At 45.1% G+C, this 19,280-nt stretch overlaps 1 protein-coding gene across 1 annotated transcript in view; it reads left to right on the forward strand.

Annotated features, from left to right (window-relative positions):
- Nucleotides 1–8,159: 8,159 nt before the first annotated feature.
- CNOT8 (CCR4-NOT transcription complex subunit 8) overlaps nucleotides 8,160–19,280 on the forward strand; it is a 562,923-nt gene continuing 551,802 nt past the window's right edge. The window contains exon 1 of the mRNA XM_044069543.1: nucleotides 8,160–8,418. Coding sequence (XP_043925478.1) covers nucleotides 8,198–8,418 — 221 coding nt within the window. The 5' untranslated portion in view covers nucleotides 8,160–8,197. The remainder of the gene's footprint in view (nucleotides 8,419–19,280) is intronic.

Below are 19,280 nucleotides of genomic sequence, written 5' to 3' on the forward strand. Positions count from 1 at the left end.
CCATTGTATTGCTTTTTGTTATTCTCATCATGGTAAGGAGGTTCCGGCTGGAATCAGACCTCATTCCACTAGGGCGACTGCCACTTCTACTGCTTTTTTAAGGGGAGTAGCTTCTAAAGATATTTTGGAGGCAGCTACTTGGAGTTCAGTGCACACTTTTTCTAAACATTACCATCTCCCTCTTTATTCCAAATCTAGGGCTGGGTTTGCCACTGCAGTTTTACAGGGCATGTTAGCAGCTCCCAATGCTTTATGATTTTGCCAACCTCCCTTTACCTTTGCTTTGGGATTCTACCTACAGGTTATGACTGCAGCAATGTGAGATGAAGAACATAGTACAGTTTTGTACCTACCATAAATGTAGATGTTCGAAGATCCACATTGCTGCAGTCCAATTACCTCCCTCCTTCCCTCTGTAGTTTGGGGTGGTTGTGTGGTTTGTGTTGTAAATATTGTTTCTACATGGGTGATTGGGTGTTTTTCCATTTTTGGCTATGGCCTTTCTTTTTAAGGCCTTCTGACATCTGGGGCAAGAAAGACTGAGGATATGGCGTCGGTCATGCGCTTTAGTACCACGGCGTACTGACGTCCGATCTGAGCAACCATGACCGACGCCAGCCTAACACTTTGGTATTCGGGCCGACCGAGGACAGCGGACTACCCACAGGTTATGACTGCAGCAATGTGGATCTTCGATCATCTACATTTATGGTAGGTACAAAACTGTACTTTTTGATTCTTTGGAGGCCTCTTCTAGGGCCGCTGTAACGAGTTCTGTGATTAGGAGGCATGCTTGGTTAAAGGAACAGAATCTACCTGATCATGTTAAAGTAAAATTATTAGATGTTCCATTACAGCATGATACTTTGTTTGGTGTTAAGGCAGAAGAGATTTTGCAGAAAATGGAGGATAAAGCGAAATCTATGCAGACAGTTAAGGATTTTTTACAGGTACAGCCACCCAGATTTAGCAGGAACTGGCCTTCAAAAAATTGGTCCTTTCCAGTGTCAGACAGGCCACAAAGAGGCAGGTACACCCAGCCCCAAGGCTCATACAGGCCTAAACAGTAAGGTGCTTCTACCTCCAAAAGCAGAGAAGACAAATCTCAACCTTATAGGAAACAGTCCCAATGACTTTCCTCTACCAGTACCAAGCACTTACCTTTTGGAAGCTCCCTTAGGGGGAAAACTAGCACTTTTTTCACAAAACTGGCACATGATCACCCAGGACAAATGGGTCCTGAATATAGTGTCTCAGGGCTACAGGTTCCACTTTCACACCCTGCCAAAGGCAAGAGGCATGCCAGACCTGCCACACAATCAGTGGGCAGAGGCACAAAAGCAAGTTTCATCTCTCATGGACATGGGGGCCATTCAATGAGTACCACTACAAGAGCAGGGGCAAGGATTTTACTCACGACTTTTCTTAGTACCCAGAAAGGACAAAGACTGGAGACCAATACTGGACCTGTCTATTCTAAAAGCTTTTCTGGACATTCCAAAATTCACAATGTCGACTCTACAGCAGCTCCTACCCGTGCTGGGCAGGAAGGCTTGGCTTGTAACTTTGGACCTAAAAGAGGCATACCTGCATGTCCCAATCAGACAGTCGTGCAGAAGATACCTCAGATTCACAGCTGGCTCAATGCACTACCAATTCTCTGCACTGCCCTTTGGCTTATCTACTGCGCCCAGGGTCTTTACAAAATGCCTGGCACCAGTAATTGCTTTTTGCAGAGAGAGAGGAATTCAAATATATCCCTACTTGGACGATTGCCTTATTCAAGCAGAGAACAAGGACATTTTACTAAAACATCTGGCGTTTGTAAAAAGACTGCTAATTTGCCTAGGGTACACAGTAAACAAAAAGAAATCAAAAGTTAGTACCCTCTCGAGGGAATATTCCTGGGTGCAAACTTAAATACAACTGCCCAGATGGCTTATCTCACGCCAGACAAACAAAGGCAACTGACTTCTTATTTTGAAATGTTGGCAACAAAAACCCAGCTATCTGCAAGAAAAATTCTGCAGGCTTTGGGCTTCATGGCATCCTGCATTCTGTTACTTGCATATGAGGAAACTACAATGGTATGTAAAAAGTGTTTGGACTCAACATTGCCACAGCCTGGAAAAATCAATTACACTCATTCCCTGCCTGCAACAGAAGTTTCGATGGTGGGCTCAGGCCTGTCACCACAGCAAGGGACAGCCTTTCACTTTACCCCCTGCCAGGCGAACAATAACAGATGCTTCAGATTATGCCTGGGGGGCCCACATGGCAGGAAAATGTATTCAGGGCACGTGGCCCACAAGCCAAATACATCTTCATATCAATCTAAAAAAAATGCTGGCTGTACAAAATGCACTGACAGTTTTCAAGGATCTCCTTCATCCAGGACAACTGCTGATAAAGTCGGACAGTACTACAGTCATGTGGTACATAAACAAGCAGGGAGTCGCCCATTCCTTTCCCCTTTGCAGGCAAGCCATGATTTTGTGGAACACAGCACGGACTTATCAAGTACACCTGCAAGCACAATTCCTGCCAGGAAGGACAAATACTCTGGCAGACGAACTAAGCCGAAACCTCATGGATCCTCATGAATCGAAACTAGATCCACAAATCTTCAGTCTAATAACAAGGAAATGGGGACGCCCAGACATGGATCTATTTGCCTCCCCTCACAACTGCCAACTACAGAGATTCTGCACAAGGACTTATCACAAGCTAGCATCATTCAGTTGGAAAAACCTTACAGTATATGCCTTTCCTCTACTACCTCTCCTCCCCAAGGTACTCCTAAAGGTCAGACAAGATAAGCCAAAAAGGATCCTGATTGCTCCAGACTGGCCACGCCAGCACTTGTACCCAGTACTGAAGAGCTGGTCTCAGGGCCCAGCCTGGACATTGCCTCTAATTCCTTATTTACTGACCCAACAGAACAATCGGATACTGCACAGCCAACTCAAAAGCCTATATTTGGCTGCATGGCGGAAACCATTCAAAACACACCTCTCTCCAAAGCTGTTATGGATGTTATTCTGGAGACCAGGAGGCCCAGCACCAGAAAATCATATGCAGAGAAGTGGAAGACATTCTGTGCTTGCAACCAGGCACAAGGAATTGACATGCTTGTACCAAATATTCCTCAGATTTTACAATACTTGGTGTTTGACAAAGGCCTATCCTTTTCATCGATTAAAATTCATGCCTCTGCCATTTCAGCTCATTACAATACGGACCCACCTATATTTTCACATCCACTACTAAAGCAGTACCTCAGAGGGGCCAAAACATAAGACCCCCCAAGAAGAGCACCAATACCTGCATGGGACCTCAGTTTTGTCTTGGAAAAACTTACACTGCCTCCTTTTGAGCCAGCTAATACAGCTGAAATAAAACTCTTATGGAAAACAGCTCTGCTCTTGGCAGTAACTTCAGCAAGAGGAGTCTGAGTTACAGGCACTAATGGCGGTTGAACCTTTTATAATTTTCCATCCGGACAGAGTTTCTGCCTAAGTTAGTGTCCAGTGTGGCTCTTAAACAATTAATTTGCCTACCTTTTATCCGAACCCACAGAATAAGGGGGAGAGACTTCTACATTATTTGGACATACACATACAGCTACGCTTCTACTTGGACAAAACTAAAGCTTTCAGAAAATCTAAGCAACTCTTAGTGGCATATGCTGCATATGCTGCAGGATCTCAAGGAAAAGCCATCTCAAAGCAGACTATTTCCAAATGGATAGCCCACTACATTCGTTTCTGCTATTCTCAACGTGGCAAGTCAGTGCCTAAGGGCATCAAGCCACACTCAACCAGAGCAGCAGCTACTTCAGCAGCCTTCCTCAGAGGAGTACCTTCTAAGGCCATTTTGGAGGCTGCAACTTGGACTTCAGGGCACACTTTTACAAAGCACTACCACTTACCTCTTTACTCTAAATCCAGAGCAGGCTTCGCCACTGCAGTCATGCAGGGCCTCATAGCCACTCCTAATTCCATTTAGGCCCAGCCACCCAACCTCAACTTTGGGATTCAACCCAAGTGTAATGACTGCAACAGTGAAACACTATGAACATAGTACAGTTGTGTACCTACCGTAAATGTAGATGTTCACTGTTACAGTCCAGGTTACCCACCCACCATCCCCCTTTCTTTGCTGGGGCTTATCTGTACTTCTCTATTCTATACAACCTATGTGGTGTATTTGCTTGTAGATGAAGATTGTTTTATTTTAGTGCATACTTTTTTATTGGCATAATTTATAGCCTACCCTTCTGGGGGCACCTGACATCTGGGGAAAGAAAAACTGAAGAAAATGGGCGTCTGCTGCATCTTTTATACCCCTGGTGCACTGACGTCAGGGAAGAGGCGACAGCAACTGATGCTGGACCAGGACTTTGGAATTCAGGCCGACTGCGGGTAGCCTGCCAGCAGGATAACCCAAGTGTAATGACTGCAACAGTGAGTACACTCTAACATCTACATTTATGGTAGGTACACAACTGTACTTTGCCAGTTCCAAACGGATGGCCAGATCTGCCTCCAAATCAGTGGACAGAGGCCCAGAAACAAGTCATGTCCCTCGTGGATAATGGGGGCTATTCATCCAGTACCAGAAGAGGAAAAAGGACAAGGTTTTTATTCAAGACTCTTCCTGGTACCGAGAAAAGACAAATCATGGCGACCAGTTCTGGACTTATCCATTCTAAATACCTTCCTGGACATTCCAAAGTTCAAGATGCTGACTCTACAACAGTTGCTGCCTATGCTAGGCAAAGATGCCTGGTTGGTAAGTCTAGGTTTTAAAAGAAGCTTACCTGCATATCCCAGTCAGGGAATCTTGCAGAAGATACCTCCGCTTGAATGCAGGCTATTTGCATTACCAGTTCTCTGCACTGCCCTTTGGCTTATCTACTGCGCCCAGGGTCTTCACAAAGTGCCTGGCACCTGTGATTGCATTTTGCAGTCAAAGAAACATTAACATTTATCCTTATCTGGGCAAGTGTCTAATTCAGGCAGAAAACAAGGACACTCTCTTCTACAACATTTGGCGTTTGTAAAAAGGCTTCTAACATGCCTAGGGTACACCATAAACAAAAAGAAATCTACTGGTACCCTCTCAAATAATTACATTCCAGGGTGCAAGCTTGAATACAGATGGCTTACCTCACGCCAGACAAACAAATTCAATTGATAACATACTTCAAACAAATGGCCACATACTTCAAACAAATGGCCACAAAAACCCAGCTATCTGCAAGACGAATTCTGCAGGCTTTGGGGTTCATGGCTTCCTGCATTCTACTAATTCCATATGCAAGACAGCATATGAGAACTTCAGTGGTACCTAAAAAGCTTATGGAGTCAACATTGTCACAGCCTGGAAACAGATTCCTCTCATTCCTGGCCTGCAACAGGAGTTCCAGTGGTGGGCAGAAGCCTTTCACCTAAACAAGGGGCTGTCATTCACTCTACCTCCTGCCACCCAATCCCTGACTACAGACGCATCAGATTATGCTTGGGGGGCCATCTGGCAGGGAGATGCATTCAGGGCCAATGGAGCCCAAACCAAGTGCACCTACATATCAACCAGAAAGAAATGCTAGCTGTACAGAATGCTCTGACAGCCTTCAAGGACTTCCTTCATCCAGGACAACTACTGATAAAGCTGTCAACACCACAGTTATGTGGTACATAAACAAGCAGGGGGGTACCCACTCCTACCCTCCTTGCAGACCTAGCTATGACCTTATGGAACACAGCCTTGACTTAACAAGTACATCTACAAGCTCAGTTCCTGCCAGGAAAGCAAAATACTCTTGCAGACGAACTAAGCAGAAATCGTATGTCTCAGCAGAACTATCAAATTCTGCACACTCGGCTCCAAACACTGAATCTTGAAGCTTGGCTAATCATCTAATTTCACCAGTCACATCACACAGTAAACCTGTGATGGATGTCATTTTGGAGGCTGGAAGGCCTAGCACTAGAAAATCTTATGCTGATAAATGGAAAATATTCTGTGCCTGGAACCAAGCGCAAGGAATAAACACAGCAATGCCCAGTATTCCTCAGATTCTGCAATATTTAACTGAGATGCTTCACAAGGGCCTATCTTTTTCCTCTATAAAAATCCATGCCTCTGCCATCTCCGCTCATTACAACACAGAGCCTCCTCACTTTTCTCATCCCCTGCTAAAGCAGTACCTCAGAGGGGCCAACAATTTGAGACGTCCCAGGAGAGCACGTACTCCTGCTTGGGACCTCAGTTTTGTGTTGGAAAAACTCACCCTACCTCCCTTTGAACCAGCTGCTACTGCAGACATAAAATTTGTTTCCTGATAGACGGCCTTTCTTTTAGCAGTCTCTTCAGCAAGAAGGATTTCAGAACTTCAGGCTCTCATGGCAGTGGAGCCTTTCATTATCTTTTACCCGGACAGGGTGGCGCTCAGGACCAATCCATCCTTTATGCCTAAGGTGGTATGCGGTATGGCTCTTAACCAGACCATTCACCTGCCAACTTTTTTCCCAAATCCTTAGAACAAGGGGTGCGGATTCTGCATTCATTGGATGCATACAGGCAACTAAGATTGTACTTAAACAGGATAAAATCTCTAAAAGTCTGAGCAACTACTGGTGGCATTTGCTGCAGGGGCAGAGGAGAAGGCTGTTTCAAAGCAGACTATTTCAAAACGGATAAGCCATTGCATTCATTTCTGCTACATGCACCATGGTAAACCTGTCCCCAAGGGGATCAGATCCCATTCCACCAGGGCTACATCTACTTCTGCAGCTTTTCTCAGAGGGGTTCCTACCAGAGACATTCTAGAAGCTGCTACTTGGAGCTCAGTTCATATGTTCCCCAAACCATTTACCTCTCTTTTCTAAATCCAGGGCAGGCTTTGTCACTGCTGTCTTGCAGGGCCTTATAGCTGCTCCTAATGTTGTATAACTCCATCCTCCCATCCATAGCTTTGGGATTTTACCCAAATGTAATGGCTGCAACAGTGAAACATGAAGAATATAGTACAGTTGTGTACACTTACTAGAAAATTAGATGTTAGTGTATTCACTGTTCCAGTCCGGGTTACCCACCCGCCAGCCCGATTAAAATGGCGTCGGCTGCATGTTTTGTACCCCTGACAACCTGACGTCATGGAAGAAGAGACCGCATCCGACGCAGGAATCCAAGACTCTGGTATTCAGACCGGCTGAGGGCTACCTGCAGGAAGATAACCCAAATGTAATGACGGCAACAGTGAATATACTCGAACATCTGCATCTATGGTAAGTGTACACAACTGTACTTTTCCTCTACGTAATCCAGTTTCCTTTCACCTTCCAAAAACTTTACTGATTTGGGTTAAACTAGACTGTCCATATTTGTGTTGCATTGCCCTTTCTTTGTGGTCTTGGGTCATGTCTGAAGAGAATATGAGGGCTAGTTCATTTGGGTGGCTAACCAAATAGTCTTACATTTGTGAATTTGAGTGTTTTCCTAATCTAGTTTAACTGCTTGTATAGGTACTTCAGAATAAGTACACAAAGTAAGCAAAATGCTTTATGTACCTGTGGTTGTGGTTTATAAGCATGTAGTGCTCTTTGAAGAGTCAGCCAGAGGAGAATGGGATAAGCCCTACTTGTTACTGGTGGTTAATGAATACCACCAATTGACTAGCGCTCATCTAGTGAGAGGACATGAAATCTTGGCAAGGTTTGGCATAGGCATCCTATAGCAGTGCCATCTCTTCACTTCTGGGCCAATAGGGATTGGAAGCAAGCATTAACAGTTTTGTTTTACTAACTGCCTTTTGCCTGAACTTTTTGTTATTTACCATCATGGAATGCTTCCTAGAATATGCAGCCTATGAATCTATGAACTTTGCCAGTGGCCCACCAGTTCTCATCATTAAACAAGTTAAATACTGATTGGACAGGTCTCTGTCTTAAAAATTGCTGGGAAGGTTGTCTTCCTTTGATCAGTACACTGATTTTAGGGGTAAGATACTTTGAATAGAACAGGGAGTGGTCAACAAGGGATGAATGTTTTGAGCCGTTAGCAGAACAGGCAAAATTTAGTGGTGTTTTAAGGAATTGGTGACCCATTTGCAAAATGTCTTGAGGTTACTCTGATTATCTGAGGAAGGGCGGGAGGCCAAGAAAGGTACCTTTTTTCTGAAACCGAGTTTCACATGTCATGTTTTCATATATTTTTTCAGGACACAGAGTTTCCTGGAGTTGTAGTGAGGCCGATTGGCGAGTTCCGTAGCTCTGTGGACTACCAGTACCAACTGTTACGCTGCAATGTGGATCTTTTGAAGATAATCCAGCTAGGCATGACTTTTACAAATGAGAAGGGGGAATATCCACCAGGAACAGCAACATGGCAGTTTAACTTCAAATTCAACCTCACGTATGTTTAGGGCTGTTTTTTAAGCACATATAAAAATCTTGTATGTTTTGTGATATTTGTTAAAAATTTTGGATATTGTCCACAGGTTGTGTGTGTGTGTGTGTGTGTGTGTGTGTGTGTGTGTGTGTGTGTGGGGGGGGGGGGTTAGGGAAATATTTTTGTGACTTTCCACCTGTTGAACCAAGTGTTTTTAGGTTTTTAGGTAAGGTTAGGGATGAACAAAACCCAGTTTGTTTCTGACGTGTGTGTGTTTGAGATCACCACACACAAGGATCCAGGTTGCTTCTATCATTTAAGAGAAAGTCACTCTTGCATCCAGTTGTTTACTGCTTTTCAATGGGGTTAAAGATCAGCTTGCAGACAAGTCTGCCTTTTGTCATTTGACTACAGAATTGTGGAAAGTGTTCAAAGTACGTAATTATTTTGAGATTACATTTCAACCATTTTGCTTCGTCCTCCATCATTAAGTGTGTAATGTATACACACAAAAAATGTAAATGGTGTGAAAAACAGGTACTTGCTGAACACCTTTAATCTGTTTCTTTTGCCGTGGCCTGAAGGAGGGCATTCAGGCATGCTTGTTTAACTGGGCAAAAAAAAAAACACAGGAGGAAATAAGCACTTATTGTATGTGCCTAAAAACCCTTGTATTGCAAGATAAGGTATTAATAAACCAGCCCAAGGAGTATCAAGACAAATACAGAAGCCCACTTTAGAGATGGAAGTAATGGTAAAAAGGAAGAGAATGTGGAGAAAGGGTCAGGTAATGGATGTCCTAGTCAAACTGAAATTTACTTAACAGTACTAAACATGAGCTTGGTACAAAAGTATGATTTATTTATAGTTGAAAGATTAGATTCTAACCTTCAGTTCTAGTAAAGGTTATGGACTTGGCTACCTGGATCCTTTCTGACGTTAAAGTTAGTCCTTAAAAGTGTAAGGTGGACTTATGCAGCCTTGTAAGCACAAGAGTAATTGTGATGATACAAAAGAAAATACATTCTGCTTCTGAAGTGATAGCACACTCCGTGGTATAAAACAGCACCCAACCATTTGTTAAGAAACCCACCACACTGGGGGGGGGGGGGGGGTTATATTCACAGACCTGCATCCCATTTAGAAGAGGAAAAAAGTAAAATCTAAAAAGAATGAGGAGCAGGACCATAGTAAACAGTCTAAAGGAGGCTTAATGGCTTTTTATACTGGATAAGACTGATGTTCTTCATGTTTCACTGTGCAGTCATCACATTTGGGTTATCTGCCTGCAGGTAGCCCTCAGCCAGCCTGAATACCAGAGTCTTGGGATTTCTGCATCAGATGCTGTCGCTTCTTCCCTGACGTCAGGTTGTCAGGGGTATAAAACATGCAGCCATATAAAACATGCAGCCAACGCCATTACATCAGTCTTTCTTGCCGTGCGGTGCCAGAAACAGAAGCAGTTTGCAAGTGCCAGTCGGCCATCTCCTGAAATTTTTTGTTTTCGTGTTTCAGACCTGAAGTCTTCAAAAAAGTTAGGTACCCCATTGGGAATCCTTTTTCTTGCTCCAACCGATGTCAGTAAAAGTTAACAATTGTCTTACCTGTGGAAAGCAAATACCTCCTAGAGATTTTCATTCTTACTGCATCCCCTGTTTAGGCCCAGACCACGACGTCCCTCGCTGTCAAGTTTTGTGCCTTGTTCAACACCCGAACTATTCATCGTCTGGCTATTTCTGCAGCCAATTACTTTTGTACTCTGTCTCAGTACTCCAAAATGGCTTCACTGAGCCATCTGACTGCCGATCTTCTGAAAAAATGTAAGGATAAAGACAGAGATAGACAGCAGAGGTTCAAAATTGCAGACGACGCTTTCGTTAAGCTAGTCGCCAGTCCACCTGTACTCAGGCGCTTTTGCAGACCCTGATACCCGCTACTTCAGATTTGCAGGCCTCCACTGAGACCCATTTGGAGTCCGGTATGCCGCAAGATGCTTCTTCGACTATGGAACCTGCGGATGTCTCTACCTTGGATGGGTCTGGAGCCGCTGTGCAGGCATCTGAGGGTGTATTCAGGCCTACAGACATTCATATTAAACCAATGCCGTCATTTCCATCCAGAAATACCGAATTCCTCAGGCCAAAAACTCGCACTGCACCCAGAAAACCGTTAAGCAAACCGCAGACTCTCAAGCCCATATGATTAAAATACAAATGCTTAATGTCTGATGACCTTATTATCTTAATTAGATGAAGCCAGCCTTCCCCCTCTGAGACCCAGAACTGATTTTCTTTCTGATTCTTCTGATCAGGAATCTGATCTCTGCTCAGTTCGATTACCAGGATTTGCCCTGATCTACTTATGAGGATACTGATGCAGAGGATTCCATTCCCCCTGCTTCCCCTCCAGAAGATTTTTCTTTCTTTGAAACCTTGTATACTCTTAAGGAGCATTTCTGCTGGGAAAGCCAGGATTATTCTGAGTCCAAAAAGAGACTTAAGGAATTCTTACTCCTGCCTCAACACAGGCCTTTGGCTATCCCTCCAGATGTTCATTGTGTTTCACTGTTGCAGTCATTACACTTGGGTTATCCAGCTGACAGGCTACCCGCAGTCGGCCTGAATTCCAAAGTCCTGGTCCGGCGTCGGTTGCTGTCGCCTCTTCCCTGACGTTAGTGTGCCAGGGGTATATAAGATGCAGCCGACGCCATTTTCTTCAGTCTTTCTTGCCATGCGGTGCCCGAAACAAAAGCAGCTCGCAAGTGCCGGTTGGCAGACTCCTGAGATTTTCGAAATCAAATTTCAGATCCGAAGTCTTCAATAAAGCTAAGTACCCCGTTGGGGAAACTTTTTCTTGCTCCAGACCGATGTCAGTAAAAGTCAACAATTGTATTTTTTGTGGGAAGCAAATACCTCATAAGGATTTTCACTCTTACTGTATTCCTTGCCTAGGCCCTGACCACGACGTTGCTAGCTGTCAGTTTTGCGCTAGATTCAACCAATGCACTATTAAGCGTTGGTTTGATTTTGCTTTGCATTACTTTGGCCGAAGGTTTAACTAGATAATACCGTCAGAACTACCGACGACTGGAATTCATAAAAAATGCAAGGACAAAGAAAAGGACAGGCATCCGAGGTCCAAAACCGATGGATCCTCTTCTAGGCCAGTCGCCGGTTCTCAGTGAGGTGCTTTTGCAGCCCCTGACTCCCGCTACCTCAGAGCCACAGGCCGCCTCCGACTCCCACGTGAAGACTACCAGGCCTCTGGAAACTCAAGGTATTGGGCCTACAGAAACTATTCCCTCAGATGGGTCCGGAGCTGCTGAGCAGGCATCGGCTTCTGAGGGTGTTTTCAGACCTGCACAGCTTACTATCAAGACCACTTCAGCAGCCAAGGCAAAGTCTAAAACACCATTAAAGACAAAAAAACAAGTACAGCATTCTCCTGGACAGTCATCCATGCCAAAGAAACAGATGCTTAAAATGGCCGAGTACCTAATTACTTTGATCAGGGGTTCCCATCCCCCTCCTGATAAAAGGCCTAGGCAAGACACTGACTGATTCCTCTGACCAGGTTTCTATTTACTCTGATTCCTCTTCAGAACAGGGATATTGTCTTCCTCCCTATGAGGACTCAGATGCTGAAGAATCTATCACTTCAGCCTCTCCTCCTGAGGATTACTCTTTTGGGGAAACCTTGCACACCATGAGGGAGTATTTCCATTGGGAGAGCCAGGATTACTCCAAATCCAAGAAAAGGCTCAGAGATTTTCTTTAACTGCCTCAGCACAGGCCCCTTGCTATTCCCCATGTACTAGATATTGTTGATGTTTTTTCTGAATCCAGTTTGTCTCCTGATTCTTTACCCCCTGCACCAGTCAAGCCAGATAGGTACTACAGGGTCCCAGATTCTCATAAATTTATTTATAAAAACCCTGCTGCTGACCCAGAAGCAATTTCTCTGGGTCCCGAAAGGGTCAAGGCTTCCACTGCAAAAAAACCCTGTTCCCTCTGAGAGGGATTCTAGAGCACTGGATAGATGAGGGAAAAAAGTATATACCGCTGCTACTTTATCTTTAAGGGCTTTAAACTGCCAATTTCACATGCTTAAATATCAGCAATATCTAATGTCTTTGCTAAAACATAAAATGCTTACAAGCTCATACTGTCCTGAAAATAAGGAAATGCATGGTTTATTGCATGCAGCTGAACAAGTAGGAAAGCATACTTTGTAATGTGGTTTTGATTCATTAGAGGCTTCTTGCAGAGCCGAAGTTACAGGATGTCCTTCAAGGATGCATCTGCAGTCCTAATATATGGGTTGTCCTGCCTCAGGCAGCCCTTCGGTCGGCCGGATTCCAAAGTCTGGGTCTGGCCTCGGCTGATGTCGCACTTCACCCGACGTCATAGCTGCTGGGGTATAAAGGCATCAGCCGACGCCATTTTCCTCAGTCTTTCTTGCCGCGCGGTGCCCGAAGCAGAAGCTGTTCGCAAGTGCCGGTCGGTCAGATCCAGAGATTTCTACTACCGACGACTTCTAAAAAGCTAAGTACCCCATTGGGGACTCTTTCTTGCCTCAGCCGATGTCAGACAAAGTAAATAATTGTTTAACTTTTGGGAAACAAATACCTCATAAGGATTTCCACTCTTAATGCCTTCCTTGTTTAGGCCCAGACCACGACGTATCAGCTTGTCTAGCCTGTGCTTCCTTCAACCGACGGACGCTTAGACGTCGGTCGGAGTTTGCAGGGGAGTTTTTTGGTCCCGCTTTTGCATACAAAATGCCGTCGGAGACTCCGACTACACAATTAGCTAAAAAGCGTAAGGAAAAGGACCGACACTCGCGGTCCGCGGTTTCGGCTGAAACCACGGTTAGGCCAACCACGAGTGTCTCTGTTTCAGCTGAAACCGAGTCCTCGGTTCTTCCTTCGGCCGAAAGCATGCCTCCAATAGCCGAGGCCTCACAGAGCATGGCTGAATCTGCGACTGAAATTACCCCTACTGAAGCAGGCACCCAGGATTTATCCGATACTATTCCTTTAGACATATCTACCCCTGCACGTGGGGCTGCTAGACCTCCTGCATCTGTGTCTATCAAGGCTTTTTCCAGGGCTAAAGCAGCTAAATCTTCTAAGGCCTTACCTGCTAAAACTCCCTCACACAGGCCTACCTCTAGTTCCCAAATGCTCAGCCTGGCTGAGGATCTCATTTCTTTGATCAGGGGATCCCAGCCTCACCCAGACAGGGCCTCTCAACCCCCTCCAGATAAGAGGTCTAGAACTGAACCCCCGGAACCTGTCTCTACAGACTATTCCTCGGATGACTCAGATATTTCAGACCCTCAGGAAGGCCCATATTCTCCTTATGAGGATTCTGATGCAGAAGACTCCATTCCTTCTGCTTCTCCTCCTGAAGAATTTTCTTTTGGGGAAATCTTACATGCTATGAGGGAACACTTTCAATGGCAGGGCCAGGATTTTTCAGATTCAAGGAAAAGGCTAAGGACTTTTTTACATTTACCACAGCATAGGCCTTTAGCCATTCCTCCAGTACTAACAGTTGTTGATGATGCATATAATGATGCCTGTACTGCCCCTGATTCTCTTCCTCCGGCCCCTGCCAAGCCTGACAGATATTACAGGGTCCCGGACACACACCACCATTTGTATAAGGCTCCTGTTGCAGATCCTGAAACCATTTCACAGGGCCCCAAGGCTGTGGCAGCTGCCTCTGTCAAAAACCCTCTCCCCTCTGAAAGGGAATCTAGAGCTTTAGAGAGATGGGGTAAAAAGGTTTATACTTCTGCTACTCTTTCGGCCAGGGCCTTAAACTGTCAATTTCACATGATTCAGTACCAGGAATTTTTGTTAGACCAGCTAAATAAAAAAACTGCCCTCTCCTGAACCTATAGACCGCAAGTCCCTTCAGGATTTGGTACATAACTCTCAGCAGGTCAGTAACCATTTCTTAAAATGTGGCTATGATGCACTGGAGGTTTCCTTTAGATCAGCTATGACTGGAACAGTGATTAGAAGGCATGCCTGGTTAAAAGAACAATCCTTACCAGACCATATTAAGTCAAAACTCCTAGATGCTCCTACGGAGAAACAAAGTTTGTTTGGCTCCCCTGCACAGCAGGTTCTAAAGAAGGTGGAAGAAAAAGCAAAATCTGTCCAAACAGTCAAGGATTTCTTACAGGTCCAACCTCCGAGGTTTAGCAGAAATTGGCCTTCGAAGAATGGGTCCTTTCCAGACAACTCCAGAGCACAGAGAGGCAGAGGTCAATCCAGGGGTGCCTACAGGGGACGTCAGTGGCAGCCTAGCAACCAGAGAAGTACTGCCACAGATTCAGCTACAGCCACTTCCACAGGACAGACACAATGACTTGGCTCTGATTCCACCTACCAGGGAACAACTGGAAGCACACTTGGGCGGAAAACTAGCCTTATTTTCCGTAACCTGGCATTACATTACAGGAGACAAATGGACTTTACAAACAATAGACAAAGGCTATAGGTTTCACTTCCACACTCTACCAAAAAAGAGAGGAATGCCAAACCTACCACCAAGCCAAAAAACAAACGCTCTAAGACAAATCAACAACCTACTAAGGATGAGAGCTATAGAAAAGGTACCGCCTATGGAACAAGGCCAAGGATTTTACTCCAGACTTTTCCTTGTACCAAGAAAAGAAAAACAATGGAGACCTATTCTCGACCTGTCCGCTCTGAACACATACCTCATTGTCCCAAAATTCAAAATGCTGACCCTACAGCAACTTCTTCCCATGCTGGGCAAAGGAGTCTTGGCTGGTGACTCTAGATCTCAAGGAGGCATACCTGCACGTCCCTATACGACCAGATTGCAGAAGACACCTCAGATTTCTTGCAGGATCAGAGCATTATCAATTCTCAGCATTACCCTTTGGCTTATCTACTGCGCCCAGAGTATTCACGAAATGCCTGGCATTAGTAATTGCTCATTGCAGGCTTCAGGGATTTCAAATTTACCCATACCTGGACGACTGCCTAATACAAGAGGACAACAAGACAAAATTAACAAAAGATTTGGAAAAGGTCATACAACTGCTGCAAGCCTTGGGATACACAGTCAACATGCAAAAGTCAAGACTAGTACCATCCCAAAGGATAACATTCTTGGGTGCAGAACTGGATACATCAACTCAGATGGCCTTTCTCACAGAAGAAAAACAAAAGCAACTACCAGTCTATTTCATGACATTAACAACACAGACTCAGCTTACTGCAAGGAAAGTCCTGCAAGCCCTGGGTTACATGGCATCCTGCATAATATTGATTCCATGCCAGACTGCATATGAGAAAGTTGCAATGGTACCTAAGGAATGTATGGTCTCAACACAAGCACAGTCTAGAAGCCCAGATTCCAATAATTCCATGCCTGAAGCAAGAATTCCTGTGGTGGGCTCAGGCCTGTCAGTTGAACAGAGGATTGCCTTTCCACAAACCTCATCCAAGCCAGACCATCACCACGGACGCCTCAGACCTAGGCTGGGGGGCACACATGGTGGACAAGTGTATACAAGGCCTATGGACCCAAGACCAGCTGAATCTACACATAAATCAAAAGGAGATGCTGGCAGTGAAACATGCAATCCAGGCATTCAGACCATTTCTTCAAGGTCACCTGCTGATAAGGACGGACAATACCACAGTCATGTGGTACATCAACAAACAGGGAGGTACACATTCATATTCTCTATGCCGGATGGCAATGGACCTGTGGAATGTGGCCCTGAATCTCAACATTCAACTCCAGGCCAGATTTGTACCAGGAAAAGAAAATTCACTAGCAGACACCTTAAGCAGAACTACCACGGATGCTCACGAATGGATGCTGCATCCAGATATCTTCAAAACCATAACAAAGAAATGGGGACTACCAGAGATAGACCTGTTCGCCTCCCCACACAACCACCAATTGAAGAAATTCTGCACAAGAGCATACCACCCACTTGCTTGGAGGGTGGACTCCCTTTCCTTCAGCTGGAAAAACCTGACAGCATATGCATTCCCACCTCTTCCTTTGATGTACAAAGTCCTACTGAAGATCAAAGAGGATCAGCCAAGGATAATCCTGATAGCTCCAGACTGGCCGAGGCAACATTGGTACCTGCTACTGAGAAGCATGTCTCGGACACACGCATGGCCTCTTACCTCTATGTCCTTTACTTCTAACACAGAACAACTACAAGTTCCTACATCCAAACTTGAAAACACTACAGCTAGCTGCTTGGAATATTGCATAAAACAAAGTAACCCAGATTTATCTCGGAGGGTTAAGGACATTATCCTGGAGGCTCGCAGACCCTCCACAAGGAAGACTTATTCAGCCAAATGGAAAAGATACCTCATTTGGAGTGCAGCAAAAGGGGAAAATGTCTCATTGGCAAACATAGCAAACTTCCTGGAATACTTAGCAGAACTGTTCCACAATGGCCTGTCCTACTCCTCCATTAAGATTCATGCATCAGCAATTTCAGCAGAATACAACATGGATCCTCCTGTCTTCTCTCATCCTCTACTCAGGCAGTTCCTGAGAGGAATCAAAAATGTAAAGCCTCCAAGGAAACCACCTTTGCCTACATGGGATCTCAACTTTGTGCTGGAAAAGTTAACACTTCCCCCTTTTGAACCAGCAGCAACAGCAGACTTACAGTTCTTATTTTGGAAAACTGCTTTCCTGCTTGCAATCACTTCAGCAAGAAGGGTATCTGAGTTACAGGCATTAATGGCAGTACAGCCCTTCCTTATCTTCCATCAGGATAGAGTGTCTCTGAGAACTAACCCTACTTTTATGCCAAAAGTGGTCTCCAGAGTATCATTGAACCAAGCGATTCATTTACCTACATTCTTCCCCAACCCACAGAACAGGGGGGAAAGACTACTACATACCTTGGATGTGCACAGACAGTTACGCTACTATCGGGACAAGAACTAAGACCAACAGAAAAACTGACCAGCTTCTAGTAGCATATGTAACAGGAATGCAAGGAAAAGCAATTTAAAAACAGACAATCTCAAAATGGATAGGAAATTGCATTAGATTTTCCTACTCTTTTCATGGAAAGACAACTCCAGAAAATATCAGGCCTCACTCCACAAGAGCTACAGCCACCACTACAGCTTTCCTACGAGGAGTGGCTACCAAAGACATTTTAGAAGCTGCTACTTGGAGCTCCGTGCATACATTTGCCAAGCATTATAATCTTCCTTTATATTCCAGATCCCGAGCAGGTTTTGCAACTGCTGTTTTGCAAGGGATCTTAACTACACCATCTTTATCTTAGTACCTCCTCCCCCAGTTTGGCTATGGTATTCTACCCATATGTTAGGACTGCAGATGCATCCTTGAAGGACATAGTACAGTTTTGTACCTACCATAAATGTAGATGTCCGATAGGTATGCATCTGCAGTCAGGATTACCCACCCTCCTTCCCCTCTGTGGTATTCCTAGGGTATTTACCCCTCTTTTAGCTAGCTGGGAGAATCTATTATGGTGTATTTGTTTGTATATATGTATATATATATATATATATATATATTCTTATATTGTTTGCTCTCTACTGTTTGGAATTATTTGCATTTATCCAAATTTAGCCTTCCTAGAGGGCACCTGGCATCTGGGGCAAGAAACACTGAGGAAAATGGCGTCGGCTGATGCCTTTATACCCAATACACAGCAGCTATGACGTCGGGTGAAGTGCGACATCAGCCGAGGCCAGACCCAGACTTTGGAATCTGGCCGACCGAAGGGCTGCCTGAGGCAGAACAACCCATATGTTAGGACTGCAGATGCATACCTATCGGACATCTACATTTATGGTAGGTACAAAACTGTACTTTTCTGCTACACGCATCATGGGAAACCGGTACCTGCTAACATTAGGTCCCACTCCACCAGAGCTACAGCTACATCAGCAGCCTTTCTCAGAGGGGTGCCAACCAAGGATATTCTGGAAGCTGCAACTTGGGAGTTCAGTGCACACCTTCACCAAGCACTATCACTTACCTCTATATTCTAGGACTAGAGCTGGTTTTGCCACTGCAGTTTTGCAGGGCCTACTAGCTTCTTCTAACCCTGTTTAACTCCACCACCCTTCCATAGCTTTAGGATTCAACCCAAGTGTGATGACTGCAGCAGGGTAACACGATGAACATAGTACAGATGTCCTTCAAGAATGAAACTGCAGTCATAACATATGGGTGTCCTGCCTCAGGCAGCCCTCGGTCGGCCGAATTCCAAAGTCTGGGTCCGGCGTCGGCTGGTGTCGCCTCCTCTCCGACGTCACAATGGCTGGAGTATAAAGGCATCGGCCGACGCCATCTTCTTCAGTCTTTCTTGCCGCGCGGTGCCCGAAGCAGAAGCAGTTCGCAAGTGCCAGTCGGTCAGCTCCTGTGTTTTCAGTACCGAAGTCATCTAAAAGCCAAGTACCCCGTTGGGGAACATTTATTCTTGCCTCAGCCGATGTCAGAACAAATTGAGAAAGTTAATAATTGTTTGTCTTGTGGTAAACAAATACCTCATAAGGACTTCCATTCTCTCTGCCTTCCCTGCCTGGGCCCAGACCACGACGTCTCGGCCTGTGCTGCCTGTGCCTGCTTTAATAAGCGCACTCTCAGGAGCCGGGCAGAATTCGCCGAGGACTTCGGTGAATCTTTTGCATATATCATGCCGTTGGAACAACAGACAACCCAATCTGCTAAAAAACGCAAGGACCGGGACCGACATCCTCGGCCCTCGTCCACTACCGATGTTTCTCCTAAACCCTCTGCTAGCGCTCCGGTTCTTCGGAAGTGGTAAATCTACCGCTCCAGGCCGACACAGCGTTAACACGACCTTCGGTC

Source organism: Protopterus annectens, chromosome 4.part0, assembly GCF_019279795.1.
Source record: "Protopterus annectens isolate FY-2018-M chromosome 4.part0, PAN1.0, whole genome shotgun sequence".
Classification (NCBI taxonomy): Eukaryota; Metazoa; Chordata; order Ceratodontiformes; family Protopteridae; genus Protopterus; species Protopterus annectens.